Genomic DNA, 23,211 nt, shown 5'->3' with positions numbered 1-23,211 from the left:
GCCTGCCTGGGAGTCTCTCTCTCTGCCCCTCACCCTGCTTGCTCTCTCTCTGTCTCAAAATAAATAAATAAACTTAAAAAAAAAAAAGAAATATATGTGCCCAAATCAGATGTTCTGACTTATTTTTTCATGATATGGCTTTCACCTCCTACTAGTGTTTTCATTTATTTATTTAATTTTTTCCATGATCTGTGATTTTGTTTTTAATTATCTTAAGCCTTAACACATAATTTACAAATTTGTGTTGATGACATATCTCCTCTACTTTAACCCACGAGTTGGCAATAGCCATTATCAGTCATACATATATATGGTAATTCCACAGTTGTGTTTTAAATAGCTGTTTAGAAGACAACCCCAAATTATAACTTTGTAAAGAATTCACAAGCCAAGCCTGCTGCTATACCTTATACCTGAATTTTAAAAGCATCTGACCTTACAGATCATCTATAAAATGTGAGAATTGCTAATATTCTTGATTTAATGTTATACATTAACCACACTAAAATGCCTTTCATTAAGCAAAAGGCAACATTTTAAATGGCATAGTTAAGACTAAAAAGATAAAGTGGACATTGCCAGCTTATCTTCAGCCCTTGCCTTTAACAGGCTAACAAACAACTTGAAACACAGCTGAGTCTTGCTGTTCTGATACAGTGAAGGGATTTCCTTAGTATTTAAATATATTAATATAATATAAATCTATTTTATATAAATCTAAATATAACATTATAAATCTAAATATATACATTTGTATAAATCTAAATATAAAACCAATCTCCTGTAAGTTTAAACATGGAATTTACCATCTCTGTGAGAAGCTGAACATTATTAATTAATTCCAATCTATTTTTTGAAGGGGAAAATGGGGACAGCACTTGCTGAACCAGAATTACTATCAAAGTTTAAAAAGCTGATCATATTCATTTAACCACAAACTAATCTTATTTAAATCAGGACTGTCCAAAAGAAATAGTCCATGATCTGAATTCTGGCATATGAGATCAATTTAAATATGGTACACATAAAAAAAAAAAAGTCATGAGACATTTTTGTTTTGTAATAAATAAGGCAATCGCCAAATATTACTCCTTAGTAGCTTTTTTGAGATAAGCTATCAAGTCTGCTCTTTCCCCTGCCTTCTTAATGCCAGCGAAGATCATTTTTGTTCTAGAGTATACTTCCTGGGATTCTTCAAGTACTCTATCAGTGTCTCCTCTCCCCAGGTGACTCCTTTGTTCTTGTTGGCATCCGTGTAAGAAAATGCAGGGGCTTGACCTGTCTTTTGCCCAAATAAACCATGGAGATTTGGCCCAGTCTTGTGCTTGCCTCCCTTTTCCACAGTATAGCACTGAGCACACTTCTGAACAAAAATCTTGCCCTTCTCAAAGTGACCCAATTTTTTTTTTAACGTTTATTTATTTTTGAGAGAGGGGAGAGAAAGAGAGTGAGAGTGGAAGAGGGGAAGAGAGAGAGGGAGACACAGAATCTGAAGCAGGCTCCAGCCTCTGAGCTGTCAGGCTCAGACTCTGGGCTTGAACTCACGAACTGTGAGCTCATGACCTTAGCCGAGGTCTGATGCTTAACCGACTGAGCCACCCAGGTGCCCCTCAACATCACCCATTTTTAAATCACTCTTTGGTCGTGCATGAAATGAAGGTGCCTGCTCATAAACCATGGGCCCTGCTCTCTATTTATTTTTTATTTAAGTAATCTCTATGCCCAATGTGGGGCTTGAACTCAGAACCCTGGGATCAAGAGTCGCCAGCTCTACTGACTGAGCTAGCCAGGAGCCCCCCCTACTAGTGTTCTAATTGTTTTGCCTTCTCAGTAATGTCTGCAACAAACAGCACTGACCCCCACCCTCCAGCCCATCACTGAGTCAATACTGTCATTGTCATCATCATCATCATATCATCATCATCCCTGGGCTAATCAAAAAGAAAATAGTGAGAGGCCTAGGGGCACCTGGGTGGCTCAGTCAGTTAGGTGTCTGACTCTTGATTTTGGCTCAGGTCGTGATCTCACAGTTTGTGAGATCGAGCCCCAAGTCAGGTCCCGGGCTGACAACATGGAGCCTGCTTGGGATTATCTCTCTCCCTATCTCTGTCTCTGTCCCCTCCCCATTTGTGTGTATGCTCTCTCTCTCTAAAAATAAAAATTAAAAAAATTAAAATTAAAAATAAATAAATAAAAGAGTGAGAGTAAGAGGGTGAAGTGCAAAGATAGGGTGGAAGTGTCTATCATAAACATTAAAATTTTTTTTTTAAATGTTAAGGCTGCATGCCAATGCCACCTTCCTCAGATTGCTGACACTGAAGAGTGAAGGGAGAGGATGTGGGAGATGGCACTGGAAAGGCAGGCAGGGGCCAGGTCATAGGGGTCATTGTATCATTTTTAAAAACTTGAATTTGGTGCATCTGGGTGGCTCAGTGGGTTGAGCATCTCGCTCTTGATTTCAGCTCAGGTCACAATCTCACAGTTTGTGGAATCGAGCCCCAAGTGGGGCTTTGCGCTGACACTGAGGAGACTGCTTGGGATTCACTGTTTCCCTCTCTCTCTGCCCCTCCCCCGTTTGCTCTCTCCCTCTCTCTCTCTCTCTCCAAATAAATAAATAAACATCTAAAAAAATAACAAAATAAAAAAACTTGGACTTGATTTTATAGGTGATGGGGACAACTGAAGGGCTTTTAAGCAGGGAAGCCATGTGGTCACATTTGTGTGGTTACATGGAAGATGTATAGGAGAAGGACAAGCCTGGAGGCATAGAAACTTTATGAAGCTTTTCCTGTGGTCTAGGTGAAGAAGTGAGGGCTTAAGGTGGGGCAGTGGTGAAGGAGAGAACTGATTCAAGAGCAGGAGGAGAATCTATAGAACATGGGGAGCATTTGGCCATAGGAAATGAGGGAGAAGAGTTTAGCATGCAGCTTGTGTAACCAAATGAAAATATCAGTTAAGACAGAAAATTCAGAGGAGGAATAAGAGGCGGACAGTGGGGGTAGGATTTCAGGCTTGGGATGTGCAATATGGCTCTTGTAGGCCTTTGTATGTCTCTTCTTTTTCAGTATAAGAATCTGGGTGAAGTTAGACATTAAGTTCTTGAAATCTTATATCTCTCTAAGGCATTGGTTTTCAAGGAGGAGGCTGTTTTGCTCCCCAGGAGACATTGGCAATGTCTGAGACAGTTTCAATTGTCACAACTGGGGGGGGGGGGGGGGAGGGGTGCTATTGGTATCTAGTGGTTAGAGGTCAGGGCTGCTGCTAAGCATTCTACATTCCCCAGGACAGCCTTTCACAACAAAGAGCTATCTGGTCCAAATGTCAGTAGTCAGGGTTGATAAACTCTGTTCTAGAGACTAGAGGAATCTTTTACACCTTACTTTACAATTTTGCCCAGGGCCAGGCATTCAAATTAGAGAGGATGGATGTGTCAATTAAAAACATCACCATTGATGAAAAACCAAATCCTACTGTTGTAAAATAAATTAGAGGTCATCTGTTTTTTTTTGTTTCATGTTTATTTATTTTTGAGAGAGATACAGAGCATGAGTGGGGAAGGGGCAGAGAGAGAGGGAGACACAGAATAGAACCAGGATCCAGGCTCTGAGCTGTCAGCACAGAGTCTGACGCGGGGCTTGAACTCAAGAACTGTGAGATCATAACCTGAGCCGAAGTTGGACGCTTAATTGTCTGAGCCACCCATGCACCCCAAAGGTCATCTGTTCTAATCATTCAGTTGATATATATATATATATATATATATATATATATATATATATTAATGTTTATTTATTTATTTTGAGAGAGAGAGAGAGCATGAGCAGGGGAGAGGGGCAGAGAGTGAGAGAGAATCCCAAGCAGGCTCCACACTTAGTGTGGAGCCCAACACAAGGCTCAATCCCACGACCCAAAGCAGGCTCTGTGCTGACAGCAGAGAGCCTGATGAGGGGCTTGAACTCATGAGCCATGAGATCATGACCTAAGCCAAAGTCAAACGCTTAACCGACTGAGCCACCCAGGCATCCCCAAACAAGAAAACTTTATAAAAGCAAGGTAAAATAGCCAAGAATCAACGAGGAGAACTTATTAATTTTGGACAGAATATAGGAAAAGTTTCTAATGAAAATAAACCGAAGATTCAGATGATATGTAGAATAAAAAATAACATGGAGTATAAAATAATGAAATAAGGCAGAAAAAATATACACAAAGAAGGAAAAACAAAAGAAATGGAAGACAGCTCCCATTAAGTAAATAGCATCTGAATTTTCAAGAGAAACACTACACACAGATGGCTTAGTAGCAAGCCATCTAGTGTGAGGCCCTAAGAAATTATACAAGGAGGCCCTTCCCCCTGAATTTTTATACTGGGGGAAAGCTGGTTAAAATAAACACCAAGGGTGTCCTCTTCCTCCTCCCCTTCTAGGGTTAGGGGTAATGGGGTTGTGGTACAATCAGGGCTCTCCATAAAAAGGTGAACATACAGAAAGTATACGGGAGGGGCTAACATGAGGGGCAGTTCTACACATTTGCTTTAACAACTGGAATGTTTTTAATACAGTATTATAGTGGAAAAAAAAATAGCACCAACTAAAAGTGTTTTCTGCCTTTCCCCTCTTGCAGAGTCACTGCTCAGTCACAAGTAGCCCAGATTCCCTGTACCCTAGAGAGGGGCCTCTGATCAGTACAGGGCACAGATCCTGTCATGTTTACAGGAAACGTTGCCTCACACTGACCGCCCTGCCTCTGTACTGCTCAAACCCGTCAATCAAATACCGAATTTGGAGGAGCATGGGCTGGGCAAGCCAAGATGAAGCGTGGACACAAAGCAACACCGAATGGGCCTAGCCAAGAAAAAGGAATCCAGAAACCCAACGGGGTAATCTCTCCTCGCTGAGATTAAGAACATCCCAGCCCTGGGATGGTAGAGGCAAGAGGCTGCGGATCATTCATCCGAACAGGCAGGCGAGGCGATCTCCCATTACTCCTGGGTAGTTGACGGTGGCTCAAGTCCAGCCCCGCAGAGCAGACACGGAGGCCTGCTGGGGTGAGGAGGACACGGAAGGGCCCTGCGCCTCCCGCCTGCTCGCCGCGTCCAGGTTCCCCGCCAGGCCGCGGTGCCTCGGCCCTGGTGGACCCGCTGCAGGGGAGGGATATGGGGAGCATCTCGCTGCTCGAAGAGGTTCTTTCTCCAACTGAGCCCCTGCCACACGCCATTACCTTGCGGGAAGGCTCTTTGTGAGACCTCGACCCGGGCAGCCAAGAGGCCACGAGATGGCAGCAGAGGACACAGCCCAGCACAGAAACCCTAAACCATTTGCAAAAGCAGATATTTGATTTGGGAGATACCGTCTGTTGTCTATAATCTTGTATTCAAGGCCAGAAAAAAAATGACTGAATTTCAAAGAAATGAGGGCAAAATTCATCAACACGGAGAATTTCTCAATCACCACAGAATTCAGCTGCATATGAAGCCACATGTGAATCGGTCATTTCTACAGTGCTTAAAGCAAGGGATAGGGGTCAAGGCCTTGAAAAACTGACGTCAGCAGGAACCTTGTCACAGTCACTTCTTTCTGTGAAGTTCCAATAGGCAGTAATTCAAGTAAAATATGAGTGACTTTCACAGAGGCTGCCAAAGTGATAAGGGTGATTGCTGGGAAGCATTGTAGCAAAGCAGAATGCTTTCCGGCAGCAGCCAGGACTCTGGAGACAAGCAGTGTGGGGGAGAACAATGAAGATCACAGGATGTCTCAGACCATCTTCATTCGCAGCTGGGAGAAGATAATGCATATGGAAGGGGCATTAGTAACACTGAGACTAAATCTCTGATCTTCTGACTTCTCATCTAATCATCTAATGCTCCTTCCATTCTAACCCCTCACCTGCCCCCAACACCAGTTGTTAAAACTAAAAATATCTCTAGACATTGCCAAATAACTCCTAGTGGGCAAAATGCCCCCTCCCTGAGAACTAATGCTGTAGAAAGATATTGATTTAAAAAAAAAAGAAAGAAAAAAAAGGTTAAGAACACAATGTCTCTCCAAGAGTCTTGAATTTCAGAAAAGACCTCGAAGGCCTACAAGAAGTGTATCGCACACCCAAAACCTGAATTCCCATCATATGTTTGAATAACAAGGAGACTAAAATTGAAAGACTCTAGGCTGAATCTGATCCTCAATTTGAAAAGAAAAATATTGTTCTCAACATTGAAAAAATGAAAAAAAATTTTTTAACGATTTATTTATTTATTTATTTATTTATTATATTATATTACTTATGTCTCACACGAGAGACAGAGTGTGAGTGGGGAAGGGGCAGAGAGAGGAAACATAGAATCTGAAGCATGTTTCAGACTGTCAACACAGAGTCCAACAGGGGGCTCGAGCCTACAAACTGTGAGATCATGACCTGAGCCAAAGTCAGACACTTAACTGACTGAGCCACCCGGGCACCCCTAAAATATTTTTTTTAATGTTTATTTATTTCTGAGAGAGACAGAGAGACAGAGACAGAGAGAGAGCATGAACAGGGAGGGACAGAGACAGAGGGAGACACAGAATTAGAAACAGGCTTCAGGCTCTGAGCTGTCAGCACAGAATCCTATATAGGACTTGAACTCACGGACCGTGAGATCATGACCTGAGCTGAAGTCGGACGCTTAGCCGACTAAGCCACCCAGATGCCCCTCAACATTTTAAAATCAGAAGAGCTCACATTTAACAAGTTAGGATTTCTGACTTTTATAGGAAAATTGGAACTATGCCAGTACCAGGCCCACAGTCCCACATTTGCAATAATTGGGTAGAGTGGAGTAAGGGTAACTGAGGGTAACATCTTTTTTTATTTTTGAGAGAGAGAGAGAGATGGGGCGGGGGGTGGGGTGGTAGGGTGTGAGAGAATCTGCTGACAGTGTGGAGCCTGAAGCTGGGCTCCATCTCATGAGCTGTGAGATCCTGACCTGAGCTGAAACAGAGTCCTATGCGTAACCCACTGAGCCACCCAGGCGCCCCAGAGAGGAACATCCTGAAGTAGAATGTGTGCTCTCTGGTTTGCTACAGTTGCCACCAATCCCTGTTACTTCATACTCTATCTCTTTCACTCCTTTACGCTACTCCATAACCCTGTAGGCAATTTATTTTCAGCCTCTGGAGTGCCTTGTAGTTTCAAAGTATTTTTCCATGTGTGATTTTATTTATTTATTTGTTATTCCTTGATATTCCAATAAGGCAGAGACGATAAATACTATGATTATAACCTCCATGTAAGTAAAATGTAGTTCCAAAAGGTTGACTTCCCAAAATGTACACAACAAAACCAGAATCTAAAGTTCCGGGCTTCCAGTCCAATTATTTTTTTTGAAAAGTTTCTACAAAGAACTGCATTTAGGGGTGCCAAGCTGGCTCAGTGGGTGGAGCATGCAACTCTTGATCTGGGGTCTCTGAGTTCGAGCCCCATGTTGGGTGTAGAGATTACTTAAAAAATAAAATAAAATCTTAAAAAAAAAAAAAGAACTGCATTTAGTGGTTCATGTAAAAAAAAAAATTAGAGGTAGATATAGGCATAATTGCTGGAATGGATGAGTTCCAGCTGCTAAGCTGTTCAAGAATCACCACAAATGATTTAACATTTTTCCTTTTAATGAAATATTTCTGCTTCACTTCTTCCAGACATTTGAAAAGATTGCCCTTCTAGCCCTCTTCGAGTTGGGTGTGGCTATATGACTGGCTTTGGCCAATGAAGTGAGTGAAAGTGGTGTATGTCCTGTTGAGGCAAAAGCATTTAAGATCCCATGAACAACTCATGCTTACTTCACTCGGGTGGGGGTGGGGGACTCTAAGTCTCATGGTGATTTAGGTAGGATCTCAAAATGGTAGTGCTCTAACAGCTTGGGTACCTTGAGTAACTTCTAAAGAGTAGAGCTCACTGCCAGACTACTCTAGACATGTACTGTGAGACCAACATTTGTGGTTGAAAGCCATTAAGACTTGGGCATTTTGGGAGCGACTGGTTGGCTTAGTAGGGAAAGCATGTGACTCTTAATCTCAGGGTTGTGGGTTCAAGCCCCACTCTGGTCACAGAGCTTACTTAAGGGAAGAAAAAAACTGGCGCATTGTTACCAAAGCCTAGCCTAACCTGACTGATAAGGTTCATTTGTACAGTGGTTGAGCTTCTCCAAGAACCAGAATTCCTAGACTTCTGATCCTATCACTAAAAGCTGTCAATCCTATCTGGAAGACACAGTGAATTGTGTGTGTGTGTGTGTGTGTGTGTGTGTGTGTGTGTGTTTACCCCCAATTTCCTCATCCACCACCATCTTCTGACTTTGAAGAAAATAATTTTCAGAGTCTTGCACGCATAAGCTCTGCATTATTGTGGCGGTTAGACTGGGAGGAGAAGGGGGAGGCCCAGATCTTGTTTTCTCCATTCAAGAGCCTAATTCCAGAACTGTCTCCACCCACTAGTACTCACACAACCTTGTCATAGGGCGACTATCACCACTCCCAAGGTGTCACAAACAGGAGCTCTGCCGCTGGCACCACTGCAATGTCAGGGCAAGGCAGCCAGGCTGCGCTCTTTCCTCACTGATGCCTGGCCTTGACTAAGTTCGGAGAAGCAGCATTCTCTAGGGAAAGAAGCCTTCTCAAGTGGGAACAAAAATGAGTGTGAGGCGCACACCCATCCTGGGCACTATGTGAATTTGGGGTGAGTTCTCTTAGTACTCCAGCTGTGGTCAATTTCTAGTTTCTCTAGCGGCTGGTGCTACTGGGTCTCCCAGTTTTCCTGGGCTTTTCTCAAGCCCACTTGAGCTTGTCATCTTTGCACACGTGCAAAGGTCATAAACTGTGGGGGTTGAGCCCAACCAGAGCTTCAGCAACCGGACGCAGCCGGGATCAAAGGTCGGCGGGGCTGCGAGAGGCTGAGCCTGCGCAGTCCCGCTCCCGCCTTGGAGAGAAAGGGTGGCAGCAACGCGGGCTCGTTACACCGGCGTGCTCGCAAGAGGCGGGAAAATTTTAGCTCGGGTCGCCGCGTCCTTTCCTCTTCTTGCCCCGTCCACCCGTCTGCCCCACGCGCCTGTCCTCGTCCGGCACCGGGGCCCGAAGGGAGGGGGACGAGAAGGGCCTTGGGCTTCTGACTCATCATCTCCAACCCCTTTCTCGCGCGCGCTCCAAGTCTCAGGACTCTGGATTTGGGCTCTATGGGAGGGGGCGCGGCGCCAGCATTTGGGGCACGCAGCTTTGCCGAGGGCCAGCTCCCAGCCCCAGCTCGTCCCCGAAGCTGCCAGAGGGAGGGCTGTGGACCCACAGTCAGCTCTCAGTTGCCGTGATTGGGGCCGCGGCGCCCCCGCGCAGGATAACCCGCCCGGCTCCTCCCTGCACCCAGGGCCAGTGGTCGCGTCCGAGGAAACTCTCGGCTAGGCCCCGACTTACAGCGCCTCGCGTCACTCAGCAGATGCACAGCGCCCCCATCCCGGAGGGAAGGCTCTTTATTTCCCATCAGGCCAGGGGGCAGAGGGGCATCCTGGGACTCGTAGTCTTTGTTAGAGTAGAAGGGACCGGGATCGAAAGAGAAAACTAAAGCCCCCGTGGATTGACTTCTAAGAGTGGGCGCATACGGGAACCCGGGCTTGGAGTATGGGATTGTGAAATGTGGAAAGAAGAGAAATAAGTGAGATGAGACAGATGCGAAGCTGTATGGGGAGGCTATGGGTAAGGAGGGGAAGGATGGAAGGGAGAAGTGGGTACAGCTGAAAGTTGGCTTAAGGATGTCCTGCAGGCGGGCAGCTTTTCAGGCTAGTGAGGTGAGGGAATACTCTGGTTTAGGTATAGCTTCTCCTAGCGAGGAAGGGGAGAGAAAGGGGCCGAGTCCGAATGAAATTGAAGGCACTCCACTGGACTTCTTGTAGGTCTCAGAGGACTGACTTCATCTAGCTTCTGAGTTCTGTGGAGTGGGGACAAGAGGGTCTGGAAACTGCTCCTGACGGGTAGCAGAGCAGGACTTCTCTGCCTCCCTCGCCAGCTCACTCATTTGTTCCATTTGCTGTGCTAGCCACCGTGGGGCCATTCTCCAAATCAGCAACTTCCTCCAACTCAGAGAGACCCTAAAAGCCAGATGGGTGTGAGGGGAGCAAACTGTAGGGGTGAGAAAGGGGGGAATCCCAGACAGAAACAACTTCCTCTTGTTCTTCCATTTTTTCTTGTTCCAATAGTCCTTCCTTTTAGGCACCTTCCTAACGCTGTCCCACATTTCTAGTCCCAGGCATTTAGACGCCCAGCTCCCTCTTACCCACCACTATGAGAGAAACGTCTAAAACCAGAAAACCAGTTTCTGGCTACAACTCCTTCTCCCTCTCCACCTCCCACCAACCCCATGGTTTTCCCTTAAGTGCCACTGACCACAATAGCCAGTGAAAAAATCAGCTGCTAGGTAACTGCTCCATACTGTCCTCCAAGCCCTGAATACCTCCTGCAGCTCCTGGTAGTGCAGACTCTGGGTCCGGCAGCATCCTGGCTTCCTCTGGCTCAGCAGGAATAGGGAGTGTGCTGAGAGGAGCACTCCCCCTAAGGTGAAGGTCTCAGCGCTGAGCTCCACCACCAGCAAGCCAGCCAGCTGCAGGTAGACAGGGCTGAGAATGCTACAGGGGACCCAGCACCTGTTTGCTCTTGCCCCTTTCCCTCTCCATCTCCTCTTGCCTCCTCATCCTCCCACCTTCTTTATTCACCCATACCTGGGAGGGGGCAGTTGGGGCAGGCCCCAAGGCTGTCTTCATCACCTCGACCACCACCACGATGAAGCCCAAGATCAGATTGAAGATGTTGAGTATCATCATGGCCTGCACCTGCCAGTGAGCCAGCTCAGCTCTGCGCAGCCTAGGGAACTCATTGCAATCCCAAGCCCCACCTACAGCCTAGCCCCAAAACAAAACTCAGCTCCTATTCCTCCACCTCCAAACAGGGCCATCAGCCCTCTAACTTTCTTGCTTTCTCTCCTTTTGGGCCAGTCAGGGGCAGAGAGCTGACAGGATTAGTTAACATCTAGCCACTTCCTGGGCTGAGTCCTGCGTGTGTGTGTGTGTGTGTGTGTGTGTGTGTGTGTGTGTGTATGTTTGGTGGGGGGCAGTGTTGGAGAACAGTGCTGTATTATCTTCCCCTCTCACCTTCCAGAGGCGGGGTGATCTGCGCAGCTCAAGGGTAACCATCCCAGTGAGGAGACCCTGAATGTTGAGAAAGGCAAATGTTGAGCTCTACCCCGTTAGGGAGGGGCTTCCAAGATCTTCCTTCCACCCTTCCTTGTGGTGGGTCTTACCAAAGCTCCAGGCACAAGTGGCAGCGCTGTGGCCATGTGACAAGCAGAATTCAGGCAGGCAACAGAGACAGCAAAGGGCATCACAGCCACAGCCAGCCATAGCTGGCTCACCTGGAGGCCGGACACAGGGGAGTTGAAGGGGATCCAGAGATCAGCAATTGGGAGGAATGCATGTTGGCAGAAAGTAGTCAACCAAGGACAAGTAAAGGAATGGGATATTATTTAATATTTTCTGCCTCCTGTCCAATTTTAGTTACTTACCTATGTGTTTTCCCCACATGATGGAAGCTAGTTAGAGATTAAGGGTCCTGCTTCATTGTTCTATGCCTTCTCCACCCTCCTCCCACTCAGAGCCTAGCACAGTTTCAGGCACATGGTGGGTGCTCCCTAAACATGGACGGAATTGAATTGGGATACAAGTGGGCATGCTGAACCTTGGGGTGGGGCAGCCTGGCCTCACCGCCAGCACCAAGAGGTGCCCACTCTGCCTGTGCCTTGCCCAGTGCTGTAGCTTTTCCAGACGAACACTGGGTCTCTCCTGTTCCCGCTGGGCAGCTCTCTCCTCCATGGCTCCCTTGACCACTGGAGTTCAGTGCTTCCTAGGCTGGGAGAAATGCATTATGGCACCTAGCAGGAGATAGCACATGCAGCAATATCTCTTTGAGCTGTCCCTCTGCCCACTTCTAATATCCAGGGAGTTGAGCCTCAGGGCCTCACACCTACCTAGTCTGAAGGAGCTACTCCAAGGAGATGGGGCCCAGCCTGGCCTGGAGCTCCTAGCAGGGTCTGGTAGCTTAGAGCAGACAATAAACTTGTGCTGGCAGAGACAGGCTGTCAGGGCTGGGTGTGGTGGGGCAAAGGTCCCCATGAAGGCCTAAGGATCCAGGGAGTGGCCATGGGCAAACCCAACCTCAGTTCATTCCACAAGGCAGTTCATTCCTGCCTTGCTCTATCCTTTCCTGTTGCCCCCCCTCTCTGCCCATCCTGAGTCTTCTGATTGTTCACCTCATCCCCATGGACACTACCACCCTGGGCCTCAGTTTCCCCACATTTCCATCTAATCTTTCTCCTCCCCTTGTCTGGTTTTTGTTTGTTTGTTTGTTTGTTTGCTTCCTCTTCAAATTACTGGCTGTTTCTAGGGAAATCCCATATTACTGTCCAGTTTGGTCCCCTGTCATTACCACTTGCAGATTTGTCTCAAGACCAGGCAAGGTTTAATTCCCCTGCCTTTCTGTCTCTTACTTTCTGGACAGTTTCTCCTCTCTCCTTCCTTTCTTGAAGGATTTACTTTGGATTGGATACTAAGTAGATGGGGATCCCTACTTATAGTGGGGATTGTTTCTCATTCAGTGTTAATTTGCAGCTAGATATGTATAAAAGATTGTCCCTAAATGGTCAGTTTTGGGAAGGACACCAATGAATATTTTTTTAAGTTCATTTTAAAATTTATTTATTTATTTTGAGAGAGAGAGTGTGCACAAGTGTGAGTGCAAGCTGAGGAGGGCAGAGAGAGGGAGGGAGAAAATCCCAAGCAGGCTCCGTGCTGTCAGAGTGGAGCCCAATGTGGGGCTCGATACCATGACCCTGGGATCATGACCTGAGCCAGAACCAAGAGTTGGACACTCAACGGACTGAGCCACCCAGGCACCCCTACTGATGAATATTTTTGAGAGACAGAAGTTGCCTTGCAGTCAGGTGCCTGGACTAGAATCTCAGCTCTGTCACTCCCAGCTGTGTGAACTTGGATACACTATTCTACCTATTTGAACCTCACTTTGTTCAACCTGAGTGATAAAAAGGGGGCTAATGATATGGCTATGAGAGGTTGTTGACTCGTGGAGGGTACTTAATAACCATCAGTGGTGTGACGAGGTCACACTGATGTGCCTGATGCCTGTGTACTAAAAGCTTATTCAGAAGCTAAGTTGGGGGGGGGGGGCATTTATTTCTACAGTGAGAAGCAGAACCAGCTAGCCCCAAATATATACTCTATGGAGCAAAAATAGGAAAGACACATCTTGGTGCAGAGCCTGAGATCTGAAGAAAACCGAACCTATGTTCAAATCCCAGATCTACCAGGGTGACCTTGGGCCAATTACTTAATGCTTTCTTATCTATAAAGGGAAGTTAATAATACTGATCTCAATACAATACTCAAGGGGTTGCCTTGATTATTAAAAGAAAATGCAACGAACTAGCTCAGCCCAGTACCTGGCACATAAGTGCTCAACAATTGTTAGTGGCTATTATCATTATTATTACTGATGGTAGAAGACTGGGCAGAAGACTCCTGGGAGTTAGTACCAAGAGGCAGGGTCCTGGATGGCAAGTGGCCCTTTGAAAGCCACTTCTGTCCTGCTTAGTGCTGGTCCAACACTCATTGGAGCATTGTGTCCACTTTTCTTTCCTGTGGAGTGGGAATCACATTTAAAGGGATTTGGAGAAGTTGTGTGTCTACTCCCTCTTCAGTCCCCATGTGCATTAATTCTATTTGGTGGCAATGGCCTTACAGAATTTGAAATGTTAGGCTTGCTCTGATGATCCCTGAGCTGGTAGGCCAGTGGAAAGAGACGCTTCAGCTTCATTCTCCTTACCTGTACATGTTCAGAGTGTTATTGTAAGGATTCTACACTATTAAATATGTAAACAGGCATTCGGTAAATACTGATAAAATCTGAGTGTACTATTTACAAATTTGTAGCCCCCGTCTAGATTACAGTCTGCTCATAGGAGGGTATCACAACCCCCCTCATATGTTCATCCCCCACAGTGCTGAGCATAGTGCCTGGCACTTAGTAAGCAATCAGTAAATATTTGTTGTATTGAAGAGCCATTAAAGTGACTTAAGGAGTGGAAAAGAGAATTCGAGAGGAAGGAGCAGGAATTGTTTATCAAGAACAGAAAGGACCGAAGAGTAACTTTAATAATGTTTCTTATACGGCAGACATTAACTATCTCTATAATCGCCCCTCCTCCTCCTCCCCAAAAAGAGAGACAGAAATTGTAAGGGAGAGGCTTTGAGATAAAACCCCAGGAAGAACTTCCCGAGTCTGTGCATGTTGGGGCAGAAAGAGCGGCAGAGCCAACTCCTTCCCTGGTATGTCCGGGTTTAGGGTGGGAGGGGCAGTCCGGCTTGGAGGCTGGGGGAAGGACGAGATGACCTTTCAAAATCTCTTCCAGTCTCCCGTTGGAATCGTCTGTGCGTCCCACCCCCGCTCACTCCCTCCCTCCCTCCGACAGCGCCCCCAGTCTCCAAACTGCCCGCACCCCGCCCCTGGCGGCCGCCTCTCGCGGCTCCCGGGGTCCCCAGCTCCCTGTCCCCGGAGCCAGAGCCCCGCTCCCGCTCCCGCGCGGCTCCCAGCCCCGCCGCGCCGCCCCCCGCATGCTAATGGCCGGGCCGCCTCCCGCCGCACACAATGCGGGCCAGGGCCGGGGGCGGGGGACCGGGGAGGGGGCGGGGGCCGGGCCGGGGGCGGGGGGGCCGGGGCCCGGCGCATCTCCCCCGGCCCCACGTAACGCTGACGCCCGCGCCGCCGGCCCGCCGCCCGCCGCCGCCGCCGCCGCCGCCCGCTCCGCCGCCGCCCGCCCGGGGCTCGTGAGTAGCCGCTCCCCCCACTCCCGGCCCCCCCCTCCGCCACCCGGCCCCCGCCCCCGGCCCCCTCCCCCCCACCCGGAGGGGGGGCCCGCTCCGCGCGCCCGGCTCGGAGCAGGTGCAGGGGGCGGGGGCGGGGGAGGGGCGCCAGCTCGGCCCCAAGCAAACTTCGCCCAGAGCTCCTGGGGGGGCGGGGTGGGGGCGGCGGCTTCAGAAGCCGGGAGAGCTGGGGGGCCTCGAGGAAGGGGGGGGGCCAGGTGGGGAAGACGGGAAAGCGGACACCAAAGGGGAAAGGCCAGCGTTGGGGGGGGCGCGCGGGCGTCTTTGTAGGGGCCCGAAGGCAGGGCGCGAGGGGCCTGGGGGTGCAGGGCGGCTGAGCCGGGAGCCAGAGTGGATGAGCGCCCCCCGGCCCAGGTAGGGCTGATGGAAGAGGGGGAAGGGACCCAAACTCTCCCGGAGCGGGGGGTGGGGGAGGGGAGAGGATGGGGGGTGCTTCCCTCTCTGCGTCCCAAACAAAGTGTCACAAAGAGCTCGGCCGGCGGCAGCGGCGGAGGCGGCTGCAACTCAGCTTTTGTTCTCCCGGCCTGGGTAGCTGAGCCCTGGCCTCCCAGTCTCCCAACCCTGCCCCCCCCCCCATCATCCTTCTAGCTTATCTTCCCCGGGAGGGGACTGGGGTGCTGCTGGAAGAATCTCTTGTGCAGGATCACAGGTCCTGCCCTACTTGCCAACCTACTTCTGGGAGGGAGATTTTCCCAGAGGCTCTTTTGCCCACCCCCCCCACCCCCTAATCTGAGGACTGAGGCTCATATGGGTGCTAAGGCTCTGACCTTTCTAGGTTCAGCTCCAGGTAAGGGGACTTAGGGTTGGCTCTATGCCCCCTCCCCAAAATCAAGGTTCTCTAGAACTTTCAGAAGAGGGGTCAAGTTGGGACATGCCTCTGGAATAAGATTCACTGTGGTGGGGTGGCAGTAGGTCAGCAGGTGAACCTTCCTCTTGTCTCCTGCTGCACATTTGGAGTCAATGACTGAGGTGCCATGCCCCCAAATCAGGACAGTGAGGATGGAGGGAAGGAAGCTTTAGCAAGGACTCAACGTAAAAGATGGGCATGCTGTGATGTGGGGTCAATTTAGAGGAATTCCCTGAGCAGTAAGGTTCAGAAGGCCATGGAGAGGAGACCATAAAAGTGAGCTACTGGCATGTGGTTGTGTGATAAAAGTGATCTTGACTCTAGACCCCCTAAGAAGCTCCCTTTCTTTCTAACGTCATCCAGTGTAGTGTTAATCATAATTGGTAGTGGACTTCGGAGGTGTAGGGTTCTCAACAGAGGGAAAAACATCAAGTATTAGAAATGAACAATGACAGAGGCTTAGTTACAACTATACCTCAGAAATCCTGAATCCTTGCCCCTTACACTCTGACTGTAAAAACTTTTGAACCACAGACTTGAAGGACAATCTTCTAGGTCCTTCAGTCAGCAGATGCTTCTTCGTACCTGACCTTGTTTCTAAGACTCCTCTCACCAACCCTTCCATTCTTCTCTAACTCGGTTAAGGTTTGATGGTCCACATCCCCCTTCCCCACCAGCTTTCCTAGCACATAAAAATAATTGGCCTGTTACTTTAGAAGGAATTATGATCCCTAGCCCTAGCCCTATATCCCTATAGAACCCAAATAAGGTCCAGATAACCCCTGATTCCCAGTGGGAGTGGAAAGTAGGTCAGTACTACTGTCTGGCCAAATCTCGTGGATGGTGTTTAGGGCTTGACTATAGGAAACTCTAATTATTGCTCACAGGCAAAACATGCATGATCTGGGTTCTAAGCCAGTTCATAGATCTTGGACCCTGTCAGTGCTGTTTCCTATTGAAAAACAAACAAACACAAACTCATGGGATCACATGCCTGGGACCTGCTTTTGTGTGGAGATGATTCAGGAGGTCTTGACTGGGCCTAGAAAGGTGTCTAAGTGGGTTTTGTTGATTTGAGGCTACCCTCTGGGGTACCCTGTTTGGGAATTCACCTTCAATTTGGGCCTTCTTATGTATCACTTTTTTTTCTGACCTGGAAAATGCTATGTGCAAAGCAAGTCTTTGTTTTTGTTTTCTTTTGGAGAAGGAAACTTTGCCCTGTTCCTGCTCTACTTGCCTTATATATGAGGTCAGCCTCCCATGAGGTATTTTGCTTGCTGTCCTACAGGCAGTTTTAGGGGCCCTAGAATCTTCTCAGAATCAGAATATGTGCCCATAGGTTAGTCAGCTATGACCATGCAGTATTCCCAGCCTCCCTCCCCCTCCTCCCCCACCATCTGCTTCCTCTGAATATACCAGATTGGCTGTACACCAGGATGTTCCGGGAATCCCCAGGAGAGCAACAGAATGTGATGGACCCAAATACGATGCCTCAGTAACTCATTCCAGGATGTACAAACTGTAACTGTCAGGACACTCCTTATAGCTAATTAAAATTCTTCTAGTTACATCTATTTTCTATTACATTTATCTATTTTCAGTGACATCCAAAAGGCCAAAATAATCCCTCTGGTATCACTGTTCCCCCGGCCCGCTTCCCCATGGTTCCCAGATAGGAATTTTTAAAAATCCTCTAGCTTTTCTCAGTGCTTTATCTGTGGTGCTAAAATGGCAAATGTGGCCCTTCTAGCACTTCCTAGCTCTTTCTATGGTACTGAGGTGGCCAAAGTGGCTCCTCTGGTAGCCCACTGCACTCTCCATGGTACTGAAGGGATGACCATTTATTTCAACATCCCTCTGGGGTCCAGAAGAGTCCTGTGACTCAGAACCACAAATTTTCAAGCTGGAAGGGACCATCAGTATAAATTAGTTCAACCTTCTTGTTTTACAGATGAGTAAACTGGGAGGTTAAGTGATTTACTGAAGGTTGCAGGGCTATTAATAGTCAGACTGGACCCACAATACCCTGTACTCCTTGGTCCTACTCTTTAATTCACCTTTCCTGACACTACTCACTGAGTCTAGCTGGGCTCTTAGTCTCAGGAAAGGGGTTTATTTGGAGGATCCAGAAGATGACCATGGATGCTCTAATTTGGAACTACAGAAATGCAAATATTAAAGATGGTGGTGGAGGTTGTTTAGTGACCCTTGGATGAGGACACTTTGCCAGTCAACCTCCTGTTCATAAAATTCCCTTAACCCAGATTTCACATGTAACAGGTACCTGCCCCTTCATAGACTCTTATCACATTCATTAAATGTCAAAAATTAAAGAAGGCTTGGACCTCCAGAGGCTTTTCTCTTTGCTGATAAGGAGGGCTGACTCCTGGCCCAGTTCTCTTCTGTTAAAGATCCTTAAGCAAAGTAATGCTTGAGTCCTTTTCTTTCTCAGTAACCCATTTCAGTTTCACAATGGCTATTGTAAGGAAGTTCTTTATATCTCAAATATTCTTTCTATCTCAGGCAAGAAAAATAGGTTAGGTCTACATTCATCTGGCCTCGACCAGACACAATTCTATATGTAAGTAGGAAGTTAGGCTGGCTGACTTCTGGTTGTCCTCTCAGGCCTATTTCTATGAATGTTAATTCTGGGGTTGTTTCTAAGTCCTAATGCTAACCTCTGCAGCTTAGAATCAGGAGAGCCCTCCTCCCCCCCCCCCCCCCCAATCTTCTCAGTGCTCTTCTCCTTCCTCAGAACTGGAGCTCTGCACATCCCAGGCCCAGGGAATTTCAGCCTGGAGAATTTTAACCCTTTCCTGCTCAGAGCATGTGCTGAGCCCCTATCTGTGCAGATGGCCCAGCCCCGCCCCCCGTCCCTCACTCCAGCCTCTTGAGCTCAGAGCCAGTGTAATCCTCCTCTTGTGTGAGGGAGCCTCTCCCCTGCAGAGAGGAGGAAAGCCTGCCTCGGAACAGCCCTGGACAAAGGGGCTGAGATGCCCCATCAAACTGCAGGCTCCAAGGTTTGAAACACGGGGATGAATCCTATCCGGTATTTGCAGTTTTTAACCCCTTCCCCAGGCCAGCAGAGCCCCTTAACTTCCACTCCTCCCCCAACTCTCTCTTCATTCCCTCTCCCTCTGGCTCTCTCCCCCTTCATGCCCCTCCCCCTCTGTCTGTCTCCAGACTCTCTGCTGCTGGGAGGTGTTTCTCTCCCATGCATGAATGAGTCTCTGTAATGAATGGAAATGAATGGATCAGGAATCCAGGCGGAGGGAGGGAGAATGAGGGGGAAAAGACAGAAAGACAGGATAAGGGCAGAAGGAAGGACTGTGGAGTATGGAAGGTTGTTTGGCTGGCTGGTCAGTTAGGGGTCTGAGAGCAACTAGTCCCACTTGGATAACTGGGGAGCATGGCAGGCCCACCCCATTTGCTCATCGAGCTGTATAGTCCGACTTAAATGAGAGAGGGGTGTATTGTGATGGTTTCCACCACCAGGGGGTGGTGATGGTGGTGGTAGTTGTTGTTGGTGGTGGTGGTGGTTAGTGGCAGAGGTGGTGGTGGTGGTGGTGGTTTGGACTAAGCATGTAAAATGAATAATTTGGGGGAAGACAGCTGGGTTATCAGGGAGCCTGTGGGCTGGGCAAATCAAGGAGTACAAGTTTTGAAGACAGTAGTCCCCTCCTGTCTCAGGATACAAGGAAGGAGAATGAAGGGATAGGTTTCAGCTAAGAGTGCTAAGAGTATGGGGTTGGGGGTTCCTCTTTCCACTGCTGAAAACCAGGGCTCATCTTTTCCTCCAAATCTGTCTCCCTTGCTTTAGCTCTTCAGCACCTGTTGCCTTCACTAGCAGCTTTTCCTCCTCCTCTTCCCTGCACTCCCAAGAACCAAAGAATGTGAAGGGGGTCCATGGAGGTGAGTGAAGAAGCTCTGGCTTGAACCTGCAAGTACTTACAACTGTACTCCTCCCCCTCCCTGTTTCTCTCTCTCTCTGACCTCCCATTATTAGAAGTTATGTCTGTGGCCCCAACAGCTCAATTCCCATTCACATCCCACCTCCCCCACGGTGAGTGGGAAGGGCACTTGGTGTTCTTGATTCAGGCCCCAACCCACCCTCCCTCGGGTGTTCTTCTGGCCTTCTGCGCCCTTGCTTTTCCCACAGCTCTCGGTTCTCCACCCCTTGCACTGTTACCATCTTTTTTCACAGGGCTCACGTCCCCGTGCCCCGGGCGGCCACTTAGCGCCCTCGCCGCCAGCATTCGACGGCGAACTGGATCTGCAGCGCTACTCCAACGGGCCAGGCGTGAGCGCCGGGTCTCCAGGGATGGGAGCAGTGGGCTGGTCCGAGAGTCGCGCAGGCGAAAGGCGCTTCCCCTGCCCTGTATGCGGGAAGCGCTTCCGCTTCAACTCTATCCTGGCTTTGCACCTGCGGGCGCACCCGGGCGCCCAGGCCTTCCAGTGCCCGCACTGTGGCCACCGCGCAGCGCAGCGGGCCCTGCTGCGCTCTCACCTGCGCACGCACCAGCCCGAGCGCCCGCGTAGCCCGGCCGCACGCCTGTTGCTGGAGTTGGAGGAGCGCGCGCTACTGCGCGAGGCCCGGCTGGGGAGAGCCCGAAGTTCAGGGGGCATGCAGTCCACCCCTGCCACCGAAGGCCTGGCGCGGCCCCAGCCTCCTTCGTCGTCCACTTTCCGTTGCCCTTTCTGCAAAGGCAAGTTTCGCACCGCGGCGGAGCGCGAACGCCACCTGCACATCCTGCACAGGCCCTGGAAGTGCGGCCTGTGCAGTTTTGGCTCCAGCCAGGAGGAGGAGCTGCTGCATCACAGCCTGACGGCCCACGGAGCTCCTGAGCGCCCCCTGGCGGCCTCCTCGGCTGCGCCCCAGCCTCAGCCTCCACCCCAACCTGAACCCAGATCGGTCCCAGAGTCTGAGCCGGAGCCCGAACGTGAGGCAGCTCCCGCCCCCGCTCCTGCTGCTCCCGAGGACCCCCCAGCACCCCCGGAGTTCCGCTGTCAAGTGTGTGGCCAGAGCTTTACGCAGTCCTGGTTTCTCAAGGGCCACATGCGCAAGCACAAGGCCTCCTTCGATCACGCGTGTCCCGTGTGTGGCCGCTGCTTCAAGGAGCCCTGGTTCCTTAAGAACCACATGAAGGTGCACGCCAGCAAGCTGGGCCCGTTGCGTGCCCCGGGTCCTGGTTCCGGGGCGGCCCGGGCCCCTCAGCCTCCTGACCTGGGCCTGCTGGCCTATGAGCCACTGGGCCCCGCGCTCCTCTTGGCCCCAGCACCCACTCCGGCAGAGCGCCGTGAGCCTCCGAGTCTCCTGGGCTATCTGAGCCTGCGAGCTGGCGAGGCCCGGCCCAATGGTGAGGGCGCTGAGCCTGGGGCTGGCCGCAGCTTCGGAGGCTTCCGCCCACTGCCCTCCACTCTCCCGGCCCGGGCTCGCCGGCATCGCGCCGAGGAGCCAGAGGAGGAAGAGGAGGTGGTGGAGGCGGAGGAGGAGACCTGGGCCCGGAGCAGGGCGTTGGGCCCTCTGGCTTCACTGCATCCCCGCCCAGGCGAGGGGCCAGGGCACTCTGCGCCTGCCGCGGGGACCCAAGCAAGGTCCACCGCCACGCAGGGTATGTAAGGGGTCTTTTCTCTCCAAGGTTTCCACACCCTGGGCCCACTCTGATGCCACCACTGCCCTCCTGTCCCCTCCTTTTAAAAAGACCTGTGTCTTAATTCTCCATTTTTTTTCGCTCCTGGAGGCCACTTTTCACAGGCACAGCACCACTCACAACAAATCCACCCCCTCAGGTTCCCTTAAATGTACTGTTTGCTTCTGGGCCTGGAGGGGAAGGAATCCTAAAGGGTGGGTGTGGGGACGCATGGCCCCGATAGGGTTAGGGCAAAGGGCTAGTCTGACTTCCTTAATGTGTGTATTGCAGAAGAGAATGGGCTGTTAGTTGGAGGGTCCCGGCCTGAAGGGGGCCGGGGAGCCACAGGAAAGGATTGCCCCTTCTGTGGAAAATCTTTCCGCTCAGCGCATCACCTTAAAGTGCACCTGCGAGTGCACACAGGTGAGAGGACCAGTCTCTGGGGTGGGGAGGGAATTGGAGGGCAGGAAGAGAGATGAGAGGGGTACCAGGTCCGCTTGCTGCTTTGTTAAATCAGAGGGGGTGGGGTGGCAGTGTTTTTTGTTTTTTTTTTTTCTTCTGGTCCAGAGGGGTCTGTACCTAGAGCGAAATGTGGGTGGGGGTGAGCGGTGATTGTGCCTCTGTGACCCTGCCCCACCCGTTTCTCCAGGCGAGCGCCCCTACAAGTGTCCGCACTGCGACTACGCGGGCACCCAATCCGGCTCGCTCAAGTATCACCTGCAGCGCCACCACCGAGAGCAGAGAAGCGGAGCAGGCCCCGGACCGCCCCCGGAGCCACCGCCCCCTTCCCAGCGGGGTTCCGCACAGCCGTCGGGAGCCAAGACAGCTCCGCAGCCTGCGACCTGGGTGGAGGGCGCGGCGAACCCCCGGCCCCCTTCGAGCGCTGCGCCGGGGTCCCGTCGGAAGCCTGCCAGCCCCGGGAGGACCCTGCGCAACGGGCGAGGCGGTGAGGCCGAACCCCTGGACCTGTCCCTGCGGGCGGGGCCAGGAGGCGAGGCTGGGCCGGGGGGTGCCCTCCACCGATGCCTCTTCTGCCCCTTCGCCACTGGAGCGCCTGAGCTCATGGCCTTGCACCTGCAAGTGCACCACAGCCGCAGGGCTCGGGGCCGCAGGCCGCCCCAGGCCGATGCGTCCCCGTCCTACACCCCTGTACAGTCGGGAGAGACCCCTCCCAGTCCTCCGCAGGAAGGGGAGGAGGGCCCCGGGCTGTCGAGATCAGGAGAGGCGGGGCTGGGGGGACAGGAACGGTAGGGAGCCCTCTTAGGGGCGGTTAGCTTAGTGAGCTTACCCCGCGGGAGCGGGGGAGCGCTAGAGGTAGTTGGGTAGAGCAGCCAGCAGGGGGCAGCGTGGGACCCATATCCCAGCCCCAGGCGGACCAGAGGTGGAGGGGGTGGAGGGCGTAGGAGGGTGGGCGGGCGCTACCCACCCAGCCCAGGGGAGTCACAGTGCCTTAGAAGTGGCAGGGGTGAGGATCAAAGAACGGGGTCCCAGGGCTGGCAGAGGGCTGTGTCCCTGTTGAGGAGCCGCTCTGCCAGTCTTTGCTGGTCCATAGGCGTGAGAGTTTATTTTTGTACAATGGGTGGGGGTGGGGGGCACTGTACCCTTCTAGCCCCTTCAGGGGCCCTGTAGACGTCGCTATTTTTGGTACGATTACTGTCATCCCTGTCGCAGAGTTGTGTCCCCAATAAACAGGTGTCTTGAGGCACAGGGCACTGTGTCTGTCTGCCTATGTCCTGTCCTCCTTCAGCCATTTTGTTCAGAAATAATTCACTTCA

General features: G+C 50.7%; 2 protein-coding genes and 1 pseudogene across 6 annotated transcripts; 1 reads left to right on the top strand and 2 right to left on the bottom strand.

Annotated features, from left to right (window-relative positions):
• Positions 1 to 1,034: 1,034 nt before the first annotated feature.
• On the bottom strand, positions 1,035 to 1,393 carry LOC122467705 (annotated as a pseudogene).
• Positions 1,394 to 8,567: 7,174 nt separating this feature from the next.
• ZNF219 (zinc finger protein 219) lies at positions 8,568 to 23,165 on the top strand. 5 transcript variants are annotated; one of them, XM_043554231.1, is made up of 5 exons: positions 8,568 to 8,706; positions 19,627 to 19,718; positions 20,011 to 21,418; positions 21,728 to 21,859; positions 22,086 to 23,165. In XM_043554231.1, exons 2-5 carry the CDS (start codon positions 19,713 to 19,715, stop codon positions 22,685 to 22,687), a joined length of 2,148 nt encoding a protein of 715 aa, XP_043410166.1. In that variant the 5' UTR covers positions 8,568 to 8,706; positions 19,627 to 19,712; the 3' UTR covers positions 22,688 to 23,165. The 5 variants fall into 5 exon arrangements, with proteins under 5 accessions (XP_043410166.1, XP_043410165.1, XP_043410169.1 ...); XM_043554230.1 differs by lacking the exon at positions 8,568 to 8,706 and adding an exon at positions 14,475 to 14,902; XM_043554233.1 differs by lacking the exon at positions 8,568 to 8,706 and adding an exon at positions 15,402 to 18,826.
• Positions 9,498 to 11,903, bottom strand: TMEM253 (transmembrane protein 253). The gene is made up of 6 exons (XM_043554235.1): positions 11,768 to 11,903; positions 11,308 to 11,418; positions 11,159 to 11,215; positions 10,730 to 10,840; positions 10,465 to 10,611; positions 9,498 to 10,102 (listed from the first exon to the last, which is right to left on the bottom strand). The coding sequence occupies exons 1-6, from the start codon at positions 11,873 to 11,875 to the stop codon at positions 10,022 to 10,024; spliced, it is 615 nt and encodes a 204-aa protein (XP_043410170.1). The 5' UTR covers positions 11,876 to 11,903; the 3' UTR covers positions 9,498 to 10,021.
• Positions 23,166 to 23,211: the final 46 nt, after the last annotated feature.

Source organism: Prionailurus bengalensis, chromosome B3 (genome assembly GCF_016509475.1).
Source record: "Prionailurus bengalensis isolate Pbe53 chromosome B3, Fcat_Pben_1.1_paternal_pri, whole genome shotgun sequence".
NCBI lineage: Eukaryota > Metazoa > Chordata > Mammalia > Carnivora > Felidae > Prionailurus > Prionailurus bengalensis.
The sequence above is the reverse complement of the archived record's forward strand: the minus strand, read 5'-3'. Positions and strand labels throughout refer to the sequence as shown.